Below are 16,802 nucleotides of genomic sequence, written 5' to 3' on the forward strand. Positions count from 1 at the left end.
AGGCCGGGTATATCTCTGGAAGAAATGTTTCACTTAAATACCACTTATTGATGTCATTATAAAGGTAGCTTGGTAATTATGCTCATTTTATACAGACGATCAAATTGTTGCTCTGTTGAGCCTTTTTGATTTTGGTTTGCATGGTATAAAAGTAAAATTTTATTGTATATTTCTGGCCCTGAGATTTATAAATTATGCTGCAGGAGTTTAGGGTATTTATCTCACTATTTTTCAAAATAAATGTCTGGTTCTTTAAGTGTCTTGCAGAATTTATGCAACTGTGAAGATTCGGTGCTTACTAATTCATTGCTCATAGCTTTTGTTTGCCAACTAATTTTCTGTCAGAACTTGGTCCTAATATATGTATTAACTGTAGATAAGCTAAATATATCTGTAAATCGGTGAAAATGAGCCAGTTCATCTGTTTAAAAAAAATCCACAAAACACTGTTTGCTCACATTGCATTGCACCGGGTGAATTTTGCATCTGACACTGTGCAAAGGATATGTGTTTGAAGACATAAAAGCTCTATGATTTTTAAATCTTTTTTTTCTAGACTGTCTGTGAATTTTTGCATTGTAATCTGCCACATCATACCAATGGGAGAAGGGAGGCTGTGTGTATAATGAATGCACATAGTGTGAAAGAATATGTAATTTCATCTCTGTTTAGCTTTTTTTTTGTAAAGGCAAATACAGTCTAGAGGGGACTGAGTAATTTCTGGCAAAGTCTGAAGGGGAAATCAAGATTAATTTAAAGTGGAAAGCTTGGCAGCACATTCAAGAGAAACAGGAGACAGGAATAACTTAGAAAGTTGAAATTGATACAATGTAAGCACAGAGCTGAAGGACAAAAAAGATGACATGGCAGAGAAAAATATATGGGAAATTAAGGGGATATTTAAAATGAGTGAAGAAAGCATTGGGAGCAGTTGCTACCAGAAAAAAAGCCAGTGTCAGGAGAGATTAATAACCAGAGAAAGTAGATAATTTTTATTGCACGAAAAGGATTCTCGTAAGGCCTGTGAGTATAGCACAAGCAACGACTTAAGAACCATTTCTCAGGATTCCTATTACAGATTATCCTTCTCAAAAACCACAGAGAGACTGGATTGTAGTTGGGTTGGGACCTTCGGGAACATAATGCAGTCTGTTACTCAACTCTGTAGGTTCCCCAGGATATTCCTCATACTGCTGTTCCTTACAACTACGGTCTTGGCGCTCCCTCCATGGTCCCTTGTTATGTTTTGTATGCTTTAGGCCTCCACTGATTCCCTGTCTTTCCTCCTAATGCCTTTTGTTTCTTCACTTCAGCTCCTATTTGTGCTCTCTTCTTTTACCAGCTGCTCCCTGGCACTTCACCTTGTATGAGGTGGGGGACTGGAAGCCGTATCTTTTACCACTTCTGCTTCCATGCTGGCAAAGCTCCATACTCATCTTTTGTCCCTCAGTGGCTCCTTTTTGATTGCCTGATGGCCATTCAGATTAATTTTTCTCCCTTCTCTTTCTCCATTCCCTTTTCCCACACTCTTTAAATCAACCTTTCTTGCTGCCAGCAACTAGTGGGAGAACATTTAAGCCAGATGCCAGACATTGTGCTCTCACATCTGGTTCCCTGTGCTACAGTAGCTCCCACAGCAAGAAGAAATCATCTGAAAAGAGACTCACTTAAAAGCCCCCTTGCGTCCTTAGAGCATGCTTAGGCATGAATGATTGTGATTGGTATGTTGCGCAAATTCAAGATTGTTGCTTCTAGTCCTGAGACAATTTATTTACAAAGGTAACTAATCTGGCAGGTTAATACCAATTTTGCAGGTAAACTTAGAATGAAGAAGTCAGAGATATGAAGAGAAGAAAGGACAAAGTACAAAAATTGCCTAGGCTGAAAGCAACTTTCTAATAATAATAGGAGAGAAAATTAACTCAAGACCGTCATGGTTTTTGGCTCAGGCAGGATAAGAAACAGCACGTTATATGTTCCTGGAATGATCAGATCAAGGAGGCATTTATATGCCAGATTTTCATCGCATTTATTCTGAATTTTAAGTGATCTGTGATGTTGACTGACTGGTGTAAAGTGCCTCAGTCAGATTTAAAGGCCTTTTAAAAATGGAGAATGTGTAACTTTTCTACTCAGATATGCATGAAACCCATGCCAAGGAAGCTGATACAGCTATTGAAGTGAATGGAAATTATGCCGTGTAATTGAGGTATTATTAGCCAGTGCCAGGTAGTTTAAATGTGATTAACTGGTTGTCCAGTGCATGCCAAATTTTTATGTTTAGATCTTCTAGAGCAAAAATTTGGAATATTTCTAATAAGCTAATATATGCAGAAACTTTCTCATGTGGATTTTTCAAAAATATCAGTAGTGTGAAACCAATGAATATTTCATTAGATCCTAAGATGCTTCAGTCAACAGTAACTACATTCCCTCACATCTGTTGTCCGGGAAAGCAGCTTTGGAAAACTTTAGTAAAAGATAAAGATAGTATCACTTAAGAATTCTGTTTGCAAATCTTTCCCCACTGATGATAGAAGACCACAATAGTATTTATTATATCTAAGCAGCAGCATTAGAACATATAATTGCTAATTCGTAAAATTTAAATAAGGAGAGTTGTAGTCAAACAGATAACTTTTTATCTGCCTTTAACTGATGCAGTTTAAGTATTTTTCTGTGTTTATTTTTCTACTCATTTGTAGACTGTAGCCAAACAATATGATCATAGTCGTTTTAATGCTTTTCAGTACAACTGTTAACTTAGGAACTACTACTAGGATGGTTTTCCTAGGTTGTGTAGTCCATCCAGATCCGTTGATATGATGGGGTAGTTTCTTGCCATCGCTTTTGCTAGTGTTTTACCTGTCCCTACATCCAGTATTCAGAAAAAGCCATGACCTTTATTTTCATCTCAGAACAGTCTAGATCCTCTAGGAAAGAGGAGATCTGGCAACTTAGGTGTATAAATGGACCTGTACAGTCCTGTGGGCTTTACTGTACTTTCTGTTTCCGAAGTAGAATGCAGAGCACAGTTACAGCTTTTTACTTGAAGTGCAAATAATTTTGATACACAGCATTAGAAATTTCTTACAAGCTGAATCTCTGAATCTCCAGACAGAGATACTAAGGGTAGGTGAGCTTGTGTAGCCATGATTTTTAGATCAGAGGCAACTGTTACATGAACTAATTTCATGCATCATCTGAAACTGGACAGCCTTTCTTACCTTCCTAGCGTTCTTCCAAATTGTCAAAGTGTATCTTTTAGGGAGGTATCCAGTGTGATTTTCTCTTTAATAAAGGTTTTGTGGAAGTCTTTTATGTGGTGTTACTGGCTAAAGAAAATGTCAGACTCGCCTGCAGGTTTTGAAAACTGAGGGAGTTTCAGAAAATCTCTTTACAAAGGTATTTTTCTTTTAGTGCAAAAAAATTGGTTTCACTTTAGAAAACTTTAAAGAGAAGATAGGCCTGGATCAGAATGGGTGCAGGAGGTGACAGTCATAAACGTTCATAAATGTTGACTTTCTGAGTTTGCTGAATTGGTGAATTGGTAAAGTTTTTTGTTTGGTTGGTTTTTTGTTTTGTTTGTTTGTTTGGTTGGTTTTTTTTGAAGGAAGAAACATTTCATGAAGCATTTACTGGCTTGTGAAATGAGTAAATCAGCAAGTTATGTAATATTTATGGATGAAGTACTATCTGCTTTATCCTACTGTTCTTGAGAGAGAGACCAGAATTCTCATAGCACGGGAGGACTCTGAAGCAACAGTTGCATGAACAGATGTAACCGGTCCTGGACTTCCATCAGGGTGAATTTAGCAGTGTTTTAAAATTTTGGAGACCATTAGAATTAAGGAATTAAGCCTAGTTTCTCTCTGTCTGTGTAAATCTACATGTAACAGCTTCATGCCTTACAGAAGTATAGTAGCTTAAAAGGCAAAGGTAAAAATGAGTATCACTGGGCACCAAAGCTAATGTACAGGATGAATGGCATCACCCTTAGATCACTCCTACCTTCAAAATGGGCAAGAAGGAGGACCCACGGAACTCCAGGCCAGTCAGCATCACCTCAATCCCTGAAAAGGTGATGGAGCAACTAATCATGGAAAAATATTCCCTGGCCCATGAATGATAAGGTGATTGGGAGTGGCCGTCAAGGATTCACAAAGGGGAAGTCATGCTCAACCAACTATGATAACCTATGATGAAATGACTGGATTGGGACATGAAGAGAGGGCAGTGGATATTATCTACCTAGATGTTGGGAAGGCTTTTGACACTGTGTCCCACAAGATCCTCACAAAGCAGCTGGTAAAATATGGGCTGGATGAGCAGGTAGTGAGGTGGTTTGAAAACTGGCTGGACGGCTGAGTCCAGGAGGTAGTGATCAGTGGTGCAAAATGTAATTGGAGGCCAGTAACAATTGGTGTATCGCAGGTATCAGTACAGGCTCTGATCCTGTTCGTCATCTTCATTAGCGGTCTGGATGATGAGGCAGAGCATACCCTCAGCAGGTTTGCTAATGATACAAAACTGGCAGGAGTGGTTGATACGCCAGGGCATCGTGCTGCCACCAAGAGGGACTTCAGCAGGCCAGAGGAATGGGCTGACAGGAACCTCATGCAATTCAGTGAGGGCAAGTGCAGAGTCCTTCACCTGGGGAGGAACAACCCCATGCACCAATATCTGCTGGAGGACAACCATCTGGAAAGCGGTTTTGCAGGAAGGTGGTGGACACCAGATTGACCATGAGCCAGCAATGTGCCCCTGCTGCAAAGAAAGCAAATGGACTGTGTTAGGAGTGTTGCCGGTGGGTCAAGGGAGGTGATCCTTCTGTCTGACACAGCCCTGGTGTGCCCACACCCGCTCTGTCCAGTTCTGGGCTCCCTAGTACAAGAGACATGGGCGTACTGGAAAGAGTCCAGCAAAGGGTCACAAAGATGGTTAAGGGACTGGAGCATCTCTCATCTGAGGTTGAAAGAGCTGGGCCTGGAGAAGCCTGGAGAAGAGAAGGCTCGGGGGGATCTCATCAATGTGTAAAAATATCTGAAGGGAGGAAGTAAAGAAGGCAGAGCAAATTGACACCATGGCCATTTTAGTTGGCACAATAGTCCAGATTCAAGGTGGTTCCTGGTTTTTTAACTCTGATCTTAGACTGCTGAGATGTGTTTAGATTTTTCATTTCCATTTTTTTTTTTTTTTTTTTTTTTTTTTTTGGTCATAAAGTAATATAAATTCCCAGAGCATCCCTTTGCAGGATAAATCTTCTCTTGTTTAAAGACTTTCAGTCTTTTAGAAATGCTCAGTGTTGTTAATCAGGTACTTTGATAATCATTACAGATCACCAGAGACAGCAAATGTACCTTAGCTATGGCGTTGTCTTTACAGTATCTTCAAATAGTGTTTCCCTGAACATCTGCTATGACTTGAGCTACAATGCTGAAGAGGTGCTGTTGTATTTATGTAATTCTACATTGTTTCACCACTATAGGTGGTGTAGTTTATAGCTGCTTTGCTGAATCTTACATGAACATGGATTTACGTTCTCCAGGACCAATTCTAGATGTGTCATACCTCTTCAGTCATCACTCACAAACATATATTAAATATAGCTGAAGTGCTCTTCCACTCTGAACTCATACCATGGTAGCTGAAATGTTACCAGAATCTTACTGCATTTCCCTCATCTCACAAGATGCCTTTGTAATTAAATCCATGGAATTTATTAGAAGCAAGTATGTAAAGAGGAAGTAATTTCTCCATTTCTTGGTAGCAGGATGACCCACATGTGCCGTGGGGAATGACTTAGGAAGACTGTAAAACCCAGGAATTCTCAATCTTGAAGAGAGAAAGTGTGTTGAAACTTAGACCTATTCATCTGGCATGCAGACATCTTCCTATGTAGTAAGGCTTATAAATAGGCAACAAAACAGCAATACTTATTAAGTTAGTTATCTTGTGTGTGTGTGTGTGTGTGTGTAACAATGCTGCTTGATTTTTCAGCAGCAAATCACACCACAAGCCTCTGTCTCTACTGCTGCAAAGTCCTATCTGACACATTGAACTTTAACTAGGTGGTTAGCCACAAAAGGGCAGCGAATAGTTCACTACTGCAGATTGAACTCAGCGCAGAAATAGAACTATTCTGTATTGGACCAAGGAATACCAAATATTTTCCTCAAGGGTCTGAGTCTAGTACTGCTGTCAGATGCTCTGTTTTTCTTCTGCATTCAGCAATTAGGTAGGTCTGCCTCATCATCTTTGTGCTTAGTGTTCAGAGGAAACGTGCAGGATTTGGTAGTAATACTAGTACTGATGGTGAGTACTAAATTTTTGTGAGCTTGTGCGGTGTATATGTTTTGTCTGATGTTTTTTCAAGGATCAAAAGTTATCAAACCTGCAGGACCATTGATACTCACTAGTTAATAACTGTCAGATTAAGCAGAAGTCTAGCATTTATTACTGTTCAAGAAGAATGACTCAGACTGATCTATGCACATAAACGAAAGAGATTCTTTATTTGTATAAAGCATCTATAATCCCCCTCAGAGTTAGGAACAGAGGCCATTCAAGGCTGTTTGCTATTCATAGTGCTGGAAGGGAACAGCTAACAGCAGTATTAGCATAATATAGTCTTCTAAGAGTTGCAGCCATGCATCTCAGCAGTCACTGGATACATCAATAAGTCTTTTGAAGAACAGTTTTAATCTTTAAGGCCTTTTCTGTTGAATGTTTTGGCCTTATTTGGATTAATAGGCTCAGGAGCAAGCTTTCATACTGTGGGGTGGCTGGCAGGTTCGATACGTTAAGCGTCAATTTAATGGATGAAAATGATTTAGGCTCTCATAGCTTGTCTACTGTACACACTAGTTTGTAGATACTGATTGATGTTTTCATCTTAATGAGGGATCACTTACCGATTTGGGGTTTAGATTTTGCTTTTTCTGCTAATTTTCACTCTCTCCCCTTCTAGCTGTAAACAACTTGATTTGTATTTGATAGAGGGGAAAAATCCTTCCATTGCATTACAGCATTTGCAGAAAGAAGCATTAGCCTACCAAAGGCTGTGTAAATTGATGGATTTAGTGTATTAGATTTTGCTGTGTAAAATGGAAATACTTCTCCAAGTGGCTTCTGAAACTTTTCTGAAAAAAAGAGTCCATATTTTGAGAATGGACGGAACAGGTACTCTCAGATTAATACATGTTTATTTAGAACAGTATTTTTGTGTCTTCAAAATAGGATGTCTTGCTAGAGCTATTATGGGGTCTTTAAGAAGACTGTGATTAGTTACCTCCACATCTTAAGGCCACTCTGTGCTCAATTCTGTAATTAATGCAAGTGCAACTACACGTTTGAAAAAAGATTGAGTTATCCTGCAGGAACAGCACTTTGAGAGCTGTTGTCTTTCTGATTTCTGTGACTCCATCTCTCTTATAGGGTCCTATGCTTTGGAGCTTGTGCTAGTGAAGAAACTCGAGGGTGGGTGGTCTTAATAGTTTATGTGCCAGTTACAAAGATGCTGTCTAGGTCTACAGAATAGGTACAAGGCTCTGAGAGAGACAAAACGCTTTCCTCTTACTGATATGGAATGTGCACAGGCCATTTGATTAATTGGCAGTTGTGGTGGGTTGACCCTTGCTGGAAACCAGGTGCCCACCAAAGCTGTTCTATCACTTACCCTCCTCAGCTGGACAGGGGAGAGGAAAACAAAATTTATAATGAAAGGCTTATGGATTGAGATAGGACAGGGAGTGATCACTCACCAGTTACCATCGCAGGCAAAACAGACTCAACTTAGGGAAGTTAATTTAGTTTATTATCAATCAAATCAGAGTAGGGTAATGAGAAAATAAAACTAAATCTTAAAACACTTTCCCTTCAACCCTTTCTTCTTCCTGGGCTTAACTTTACTCCTGATTTTTTCTAACTCCTTCCCTGCAGCAGCTCAGGGAGATGGGAAATAGGGATTGTGGTCGGTTCATCACATCTCTGCTGCTCCTTCCTCCTCATGAGGAGGACTCCTCACACTGTTCTCCTGCTCCAGCATGGAGTCCCTCCCACAGGAGACAGTTCTGCATTAATTTCTCCCACATGAGTCCTTCCCATGGGCTGCAGTTCTTCATAGAACCGTGGAATAGTTTGCAGGAACACCTTCCATTAGATCAGGTCCAACCTGGCCTTGAACATTTCCAGAGACAGGGCATCCACAAGTTGTCTGAGCAACCTGCTCCAGTGTCTCACCACCCTCACAGGAAAGAATTTCCTCCTTCTGTCTAATCTACATCTACCCTCTTGCAGTTTAAAACCATGTGTCCTATCGCTACTCTCCCTGATGAAGAGTCCCTCCCCATCTTTCCTGCAGGCCTCTGTTAAGTACTGGAAGGCTGCTGTAAGATCTCCTTGGAGGCTTCTCTTCTCTAGGTTGAACTCCCCCAACTCTCTCAGCCTGGCCTCACAAGGAAGGTGCTCCAGCCCCCCGAGCATCTTCGTGGCCTCCTCTGGATCCGCTCAAGCAGGTCCGTGTCCAGTCACATCAGTCTTCGTAGTTGCATGTGTTGTACAATGCATTTTTAAAAGCCATAGCACAGTCGTTCTTCATGATTAATTGTCCTTATCACCAACTTTTCCTAATTAGCTTACTTTCTCTTGCTCTGTTTTGGTGTTATTATGTATTCTCCATGTCCATGGGAAAAAATATTTTGTTTTCCTTATATTAGCCTTTTATATACTGAAAAGTCATTATCTTGACCTCTCTTGAACATCTTTTCTTTGGACTAAATAAGCCCAGTTCTTTTACTGTTTCCGAATGAGGTCTGTTTTCCAAGGCATCCGTTCATTTTTTGTTCGTCTTGCCTATGTGTTTCTTGAAATACATTGCCTGCCAACAGAGAACTGCCAAGGCTGAAATAGGATCTATCAGTTCAACCTGCTTTTAAAAAAAAAAAAAAAAAAAGTAAAAATACTTACTATATGATAAGTAACCGTGTCTGATGCCAGCACATTATTTAAAAGCTAGAGCCTGAGGTATTTACTGTTACTCTTATGGTAAGTCTGAAACTTACCCAAGGAAGTCCCTTCAGTGTGCTCAGCAGCGTGCTCTGGTCACATCTGCAGTCTCCCATAAGAGGCATCTCATCCACCACTGCTTGCTACATTTCTCTGTTTTCCCTACATCTCTCCTAATATCCTCTCCTAGTCACTTTGCCCTGATAGAAACCTGCGCAGCAGTCTCCTCTTCCAATTCTCACTCCGGTTTGCATAGGTAGGCACTGTATCGTGCACTAGGTGTTTCTGTTACCCAGAGCCAGCAGTGAGTAGGACTGAGATGGCAGTAATAGAGAGTAAAGGCATGTCATAAGCTAAGGGTTTCCTTGCATTTTCTTGGATAAGAGGGATAGAGAGAGGTAGAGTTTTACCTTCTAATGCGAAATCAGTTGTATGTAGAGTCCTCAGCACAACAGAGGTGACAGGAGGATGCCTCTAATAACAGCAAGTTTTTGCAGGTACTCCTAACACGGTTGCCTGAACTAGCAGTTACTGCTGCCGTGCTGGTTTGCTCACATGCTGGAATTGCTGGCACAGTGATTGCTTTGCTTTAACTGTCCTTGTCTAGATTCATGCACATTTAGATTAGCTCAACCTTTATTTCATACATGCTTACTAAAAACTGCTTCTAATCCTCTAGCTTGTGTTCTCCAAATATTGTAGTACATTTCAAATTGATTGAAAGCTGGATAGCGGTACATAAATAGCTATTAAGAATACTCTTCTAATGAGGATGTTTCTAGGCTTGTTCTCCCTCTTGAATATTCTTACCCTAATGTTTCAATATCTTTTATTAATGAATAATACAATAATGCATAGTGCCTTCAGAGGGTGCAGGATCCAAAAGATGAACTAAACAAATCCATGCCACAAGTGTCTTTCCAAACTACGTACCATTTACCTGGAAGTCCTCGTTCTGTTCTGGATTAGGTGTTGAAGCTTGTCTGCCCTGACTGCCTTTAGATAGCTGTGCCTGGTCTTGACCCATCTATTACTTAAAAATCCAAAAGCTCAGTGTGCATTTTTGACAGATATTTATAGATGTAAATTGGGTAGTTTATATGTAACTGGGCCAAGATAGAGCTTTTAGTTCTCTTCAGGGTTTCTTTTTCCCCAGTTACAATAGACTCCACATGTATTATACCTCTTATACTATGCCTTTATATTTTGACTTACTCCTTTATTCAAGGTCAGAGTGTTATCTGAATTTTACTGCTAAATTTCTGCATATTTTCTCAAAGACTGTGCCTTGTCAGTATCTTTGTTAAAAAGCATTCAGGCCATATTGCTTCTGTTACTTCACATTTCTAAGTCATATTCTGAGGTATCTTCTTTTTCACTTTAGACGTATCCCACCTTACAATTCATGTAGAGTACCTCTGTAAAAGTTCTTTTTCTTGGCTCGTTGCTTTCAGATGCACCTCCATCTCTCCATACTCCACTGCATCAAATACAATTAGATGTCATCTTTAAAATTCTTTTCTGGTTTATTTCATGTCTCACTAGTCATCTCCTCGAATATTAAGATATTGATCTTTTCCCACCTTCATATGAGAAATGAGGATGTTCTTGACTGCTTATTTTTTACTACTTTTCAACTTACTTCTCCAGTGAGCATCTCTTCTGTTTTCTTCCTGTAGACTTTACAGAAGGGAAAAATCCTTTTTATAAATGCAACAGAGCTGCCTTGTAGTCCTTCTTAAAAGCTCTTTATGTTCTCAATTACAGAGTATTGATCAGGTAGTTGATAATAATAGAATCATAGAATATCTCAAGTTGGAAGGGACCCAAAAGGATCACTGAGTCCAACTCCCTGCTCCTCGCAGGACTGCTTAAAACTAAACCTTATGGCTAAGAGCATCGTCCAGACGCTTCTTGAACTGCAGCATCCTTGGTGCTGTGACCACTTCCCTGGGGAGCCTGTTCCAGTGACCAGCCAAGCTCTCAGTGAAGAACCTATCCCTAGTGTCCAAACTGAACTTCCCCTTGGGGCAGCTTCATTCTATTTCTTCGTGTCCTGTTGCTGGTGACCAGAGAGATGATGTTTCTATAGCACGTCTGTGTTGCATACGTTATTCTGGGGCATGGTAGCTCTTTCTGTTACATGTTCATACAGTGCTTCAAACTGATGAATAATGTTATCCCCAAGATAAGAAGATACTTTGGCAGAAATGTGAATACTGACTGCGTTAATTAAAATGTATGTTACAACTAGCGGGTAAAAACAGTCTGCTATCATGGGGGATATACCAAACACGCCTTCTTTGTAAAAAGTGCTTCCTATAGGCTTAGAAGGAACTTTTTCCCAGTTGCTTGTTTAACTAAAAACATTAGGCTTTGAGTAAGGCTGCTACAGATTTATGTTCCAGAAGTAAGTAGAAGCAACACTAGAAATGAAAGAGATTTTGTCCTGTCAGTAATTTCTATGAGGAATCAGACTTGAGAGGGAAGATTAAGCCTATAATTATTGTTTTTTATGCGTTATCAATGAAGAAAAAAGCTACAGGAAACTGCATATATATATGGTTTTGCATAGACAATTTTCATAAAAGACTAGGAACTCTGTCTGCACTGTGTGTATATATATCTCGTTAGAAAGAGATTGGAAGTTTGTAAAAGTTGAAATACTTGTGTGGGGGTGGGGGAAATACCACATGATTTTTAGCTACAAAATACTAAGTATGATTTCAAGACTGCTTTAGAAAGCATTTGAAATTCCTAATACTGGTGGAGGAAGGTGGGAGGAGAAATGATATTTTTCTTTAATAGGAACCTATGCACTATTGCTGGAGAGCATGGAAGGAAAGAAATGAAAATGACAAGTTTTCTTTTCATGTTCAAATGTTAATGAAATTTATAAAGTGAACAAGTGAAAAATAAATGATAAGTTAATGTATTTTTTACAATGTAAAGCTTTTATAATACAAAGAAGTGGGTGGGGCAAGGAAATTTCAGTCTTTATAGTTCTCGGAGATAAATCAGACTTTGTAACTGTTTGCAATTGATCCTGCTATCTTAGGTTTTCAAGATCAAAGCAGTGCAACTGGCAGGAAAACTTCTTCCAGCCTTCAACACACCTACAGGTATACCATGGGCAATGGTGAATCTGAAAAGGTAATGAATTTTCTTTTGTGGGGAAGCATGTTCCTCCCCATCCCTACAACTTAAAATTAGTAGTGGCATATGTCAGTTTTTCTTAGTAGTGGAACTGTAGAAGAGGCAAACAAATTGGCATTCCTGCCACTTTAGAATACTTTTAATGGAGTTCAGAGCATTCTACCTCATTAACTGCAATAAATTGTGACCATGCTTTTTTTCTCCTGATGCTGCAATAAGAATTCAACATGCCATTGGAACATATCCAGTGTATTATGCCATGTGTTGCCCTACAGCTTAATGATTGGTTCTTTAGTCATTAAAGAACCTATTAAAAAACAAAATTGTTTGCAGGCCGTGGTTGAACTTCCTGGGTTTTATGTGCTGTGTGAGCTGTATGTTACCTTTAGAAGACTCACAATGTTTGAGAAGATGATGGTACTCTGAAGATATTAATTAATGCTACAGTTCAGCTTAGGTATAAAGGCTAATGTGCTGAAGTCCACTATGGTCTGTGGAGATGGAGAGGCTCCTTTAGGTGGCTGTTCAGGTCAGACACTGAACTTAGGTGGTCTGCATTGCCTTGTGTAAGAGAATTGCCTTGCCTAATTTATCTAGTATTACTTGTTCTGTGCTGGGATTTTCCTTAGATTTTGAGAGCATTTTTGATGCAAGGCATCTCTAAAATTTTTATTGTGTTATTAAGCAGTTGCTGAATTAGGATGCATGTCTAGATTGTGTACATTTCAGCAATTCAAGATAGTAACTAGCAGAGTTTTGGAATTCTTTTAAGTTGTTTTCCTTTTAGGAGACATTTGTTGTGTTTTCTTAGACCGTGAAGAGGTTTAGAACTACTCTGAGGGCATTAGCCTTATGTGCCTTTTTGCGACCAGGAAGCAATCCTCTTTGCTGTCACTCCTCGGGTGAAGACCATGGAGCTGTGGTTTGCCCTTCTGTTGGTGCAGGGCCTCACCACCATTGCCTGGTTTTCTCTGCCTTGCCTGTGCAGCCCTTCCCCCCTGAGGCCATTTATTGGGCCTTTGTACAACGGATATTGTTGGGTTAAATTTCCTTACGTGCTTCCTGCATGGCATTATGGTTTAGTCAGTCTTGTGTTCTTTCTGCAATTTCACAGGGCTTGAAATTCCCGCGTGCGCATGTTTTTTATTTTTGCTTTCTTTAACCTAAGCCTGCACCATGATTCCAGTACGTCTGAGGGGCCCAGCTGGCCATACTGGTCAGGCAGTGCAGGCGGATGGTTCACTGGCTCGAGCAACATCGATGGCAAGGTTTAATAAACTGCGAGAAGTAGATGCACGGATAGTTACCGGCAAAGCGCAGCAGCCAGTTGCATAGGTCAGGTATCAGAGCACAGTCAGAAAGGCAGGACCAGGGAGGAGGCTTTGCACTAGGCAGAGGGAAAAGGATTGGAGTGCCAGAAATTCCCTGCATGCCAATATTGTTTATGCATTTACCGTGTCAGTTTCTTGGTAAGGTACAGAACCGGTCAGCATCACAGCAGAAGATAGTGGCTGGCATGCCAGAGGGTAGTGACAGCAGCAGGCATATAGGAGAACACTTAGGAGGCTGACACGCAGTAAAAGACATGACCTGGAAAAAAAAAAAAAAAGAAAAAAAAGAAAAATTTGGAAAATTATTCTCTCTTTTTGTGAGAGCTGTGCCAAAAAAACCTTGAGACAAACTACGATTTTTGTCTCTCCAAACTCTAAACTATGCTTACTCTATTTTAAAAGTGTTGTTCTGTCTCAGGTCAGAGCTATAAATATTGCTTCATAACCAAAATTTTTCCTTTACTTTTTCTCTTTCTGATTTGTAATTCAAAAAATAAGTAAGAAGTCATTCCTTCTTGATTGTAGTCCTACTGACAACTGAAATCTTTTATGAGAGGAAGTAGAAGTAATCTCCAGGAAAACATAGTTAACTTCAGAAAGTAAAAGTCCCGATCTTGAAAGGTGGTGAAAACTCCCAAATGAGTTTAAAACAGAGGTTATTTAGGAGTTATGACTGAGCACGATGGTATTTCTTAGAGTACAAAAGATACAAGGTATATGATACGTTCTGTTGATTCTCTGTGTGATCCTGAGGAACTCAAAATATTCTGCCTATAGTAAGCATACTGATTTGGTATGTAGGTACGGATAGGTCCCACTCCTCCTGGAGTGTCTAATACTGACCTGAAGCACATCCCACGCAAGGAAACAGAGCAGATGTTGGGCAGAGCAAGGAAGTGACTGCTGCCACCTTTGGAAGTATACTCATCTTGTCTGATCATTGCTTTTGATTCTTGTTCCTAGGAACATACAGTGAATAAACAACGATCGAGATTGGGCCCAGTGTTAAGTCATTATATTTCTGTGACATCAAGATATTATATCCTTTAATTGCAGGACTTTCTGTTGATGAGGTTATGGTATCTTTTTTCCCAAAAGACCCAACCAATAACCTAACGGATCAATCAAACCACAACGCCTGTAATCTTAAGTCTAGGTTAATATTTGCTGTTACTTGTTTAATTTGCTGTGGTGGTTGTTACTAGTGCTGTGCACAGTAATTCTGAATTTTTTGTTGTTTTCTACCTTTTTTATGCGTATTTGTTGGAATTCAGTGGTGTGGGTCGAAACTGGGGCTGGGCTTCTGCCGGCAGCAGCATCCTTGCTGAGTTTGGTACTCTGCACATGGAATTTGTCCACCTCAGCTATTTGACAGGGGACCCTGTATACTACAACAAGGTGGGTCTCAAATTCTGGGGTTTTTTTATCATACAAATGTCTTTTATACTGTTTCATCATAAACTGCACTTAAAGGGAAGTACTTTCTCTAGTACTTTCTATATTGAATTATATTTGAATTCTTGGTAAAAGGTACATTTTTCATATTTGTATTTCTGTCACCAAATAGGTGACTCTTTCAAGTAGAAACTTGACAACACAATTTTTCTTATTTGTTTCAGCATACATTTTAAAATAATAATTTTTAAACATGTTTATGTGAGCAGTCTTAAAAACAAAAACATACTAATCTTCAGGAAGTCCTCAAGAACGCTTCTGGGTTCAGATTGAAAAAGTTTACTACTAAAAACAAAAGGAAAAGAAAAAAGATTAGATTTAACTATGTGCAGAGAGAAGATGAACATTGTTAGTGGTGATCCTGATTCTTGATTTAATTTAGGTCATGCACATTCGGAAGTTACTTCAAAAAATGGATCGTCCGAATGGACTTTATCCAAATTATTTGAATCCAAGAACAGGCCGATGGGGTCAGCGTAAGTATTCTTGTTTTATTCATTCCTAATTAAAGCTATACTACTTACTTTGTTGCTGAGTTGGAGATCAGAAAAATTGTTCTGTAGGGTACAAGCATCATTGCTTGAAAACATGCAATGTAGAAGGATTACTTAAATTTGAGATCTCCTGAAGCCAATTTTTGCTTGCTGCTCTCTCTGAAGTCATGCAGCTTGGGTTTTATGGTACTCTCTGAAAGCAGCTTCCTACCAGATCTGATGCCTATCCTTACTTTTATCAGTCAATAAAATCCTCAGTAATAAAGAAATAGGCTGGATGTAGTTCCCTCATTTTGATTTTGTTCCTGGTTTTGTTCTGCAAACTATCTGGTAATTGGATCGTGGTAAGGTAACATAGAAGTAATGCATGTTTGTGGTGATTAAATTTGAGCTCCTTCACCTGGTGTTAGGGACTGACATTTACAAACAACATTCTTCTTCTTAGTGGCACGTGAAATGGCACAGTGAACCTCCTTATAGATCCTGCGGGTATCACCGTGTCTCTCATTTTAAAAACAAACCAAAAAAGGCTTTGGAATGAAAAGAAAAAAATAGGTTTTGTTGCTGGCAATGTAAGTAGAGAGATGAAACACAAAGACACAAACATGATGCCTTTTCTTGAAGTGGTTCTTTCAAAAAAACTCGAGTAGTTTAGTGCTCTCATAGTGGTAAAAGAGAATCCTTTTCTTCAAGGTTTCTGTTCCTGTTTCTTTTATGAATGCAAGCTTATTTAGGAAAAACAAGCAAGATGATCTATTTCTATCCTTCTTGACATCACTGACAGGTTTGGGGGATTTCAGTGGTTGGCTGTAAATATCCAGCAGAACATGCTCTGGCTTCCAAACTGAGAATTTGCTTCTGACTTTGAGTCTGGTATATGAGGGAAATGAATGCAGCTGTCACTGCAGCGGCTGGGAAGAGTTTTCTAATCCCATTCCTAAGGCCAAAATTCTCTCCAAAGCATCTAATATTTGTGAGTGAATAGTGACACCTTCTGAAATGGATACATGGATTAATGAGAGAAATTCTTCAGACAAATTTAGGATTAATGATGCATTCCGAAAAAAGGAAGTGAGGAAATACTAATATTCACCTATTATTTGTTCAAATGACAATTTTACATTGTTGTTCTGCATTTTTTCTAGATTTTTTTTTCTATTTCTAACCAATTACTCCTGCTACTTTTGTCAAAAGTAGTCTAATGTGGCATATCACCAGGATTCTTCAGGGGCTTTTTGTCAGTTGTAATAACAGTGCTCAGAATTATTAGCAGCTTTTATGAAGAAAATAATCCTGGTCACTGAGAATAAACATACAATGAAAATTTTAACTTTGCAGAAGTTTGATGGAGCTCAAACAT

General features: G+C 39.3%; 1 protein-coding gene across 2 annotated transcripts in view; it reads left to right on the top strand.

The window, feature by feature from the left end:
• The window catches only part of MAN1A2 (mannosidase alpha class 1A member 2), a 156,422-nt gene that overhangs the window by 82,576 nt on the left and 57,044 nt on the right, over window positions 1-16,802 (top strand). For both annotated transcript variants that reach the window (XR_006164933.1, XM_032995637.2), the window contains exons 6-8: window positions 12,065-12,159; window positions 14,768-14,891; window positions 15,331-15,424. Coding sequence is in view for 1 of the 2 variants with exons in the window: in XM_032995637.2 (XP_032851528.1) it covers window positions 12,065-12,159; window positions 14,768-14,891; window positions 15,331-15,424 (313 nt within the window). In the remaining variant the exon portion in view is untranslated. The remainder of the gene's footprint in view (window positions 1-12,064; window positions 12,160-14,767; window positions 14,892-15,330; window positions 15,425-16,802) is intronic.

This window comes from Tyto alba, unplaced genomic scaffold, assembly GCF_018691265.1.
Source record: "Tyto alba isolate M040663 unplaced genomic scaffold, T.alba_DEE_v4.0 Super-Scaffold_14, whole genome shotgun sequence".
NCBI classification, from domain to species: Eukaryota; Metazoa; Chordata; class Aves; order Strigiformes; family Tytonidae; genus Tyto; species Tyto alba.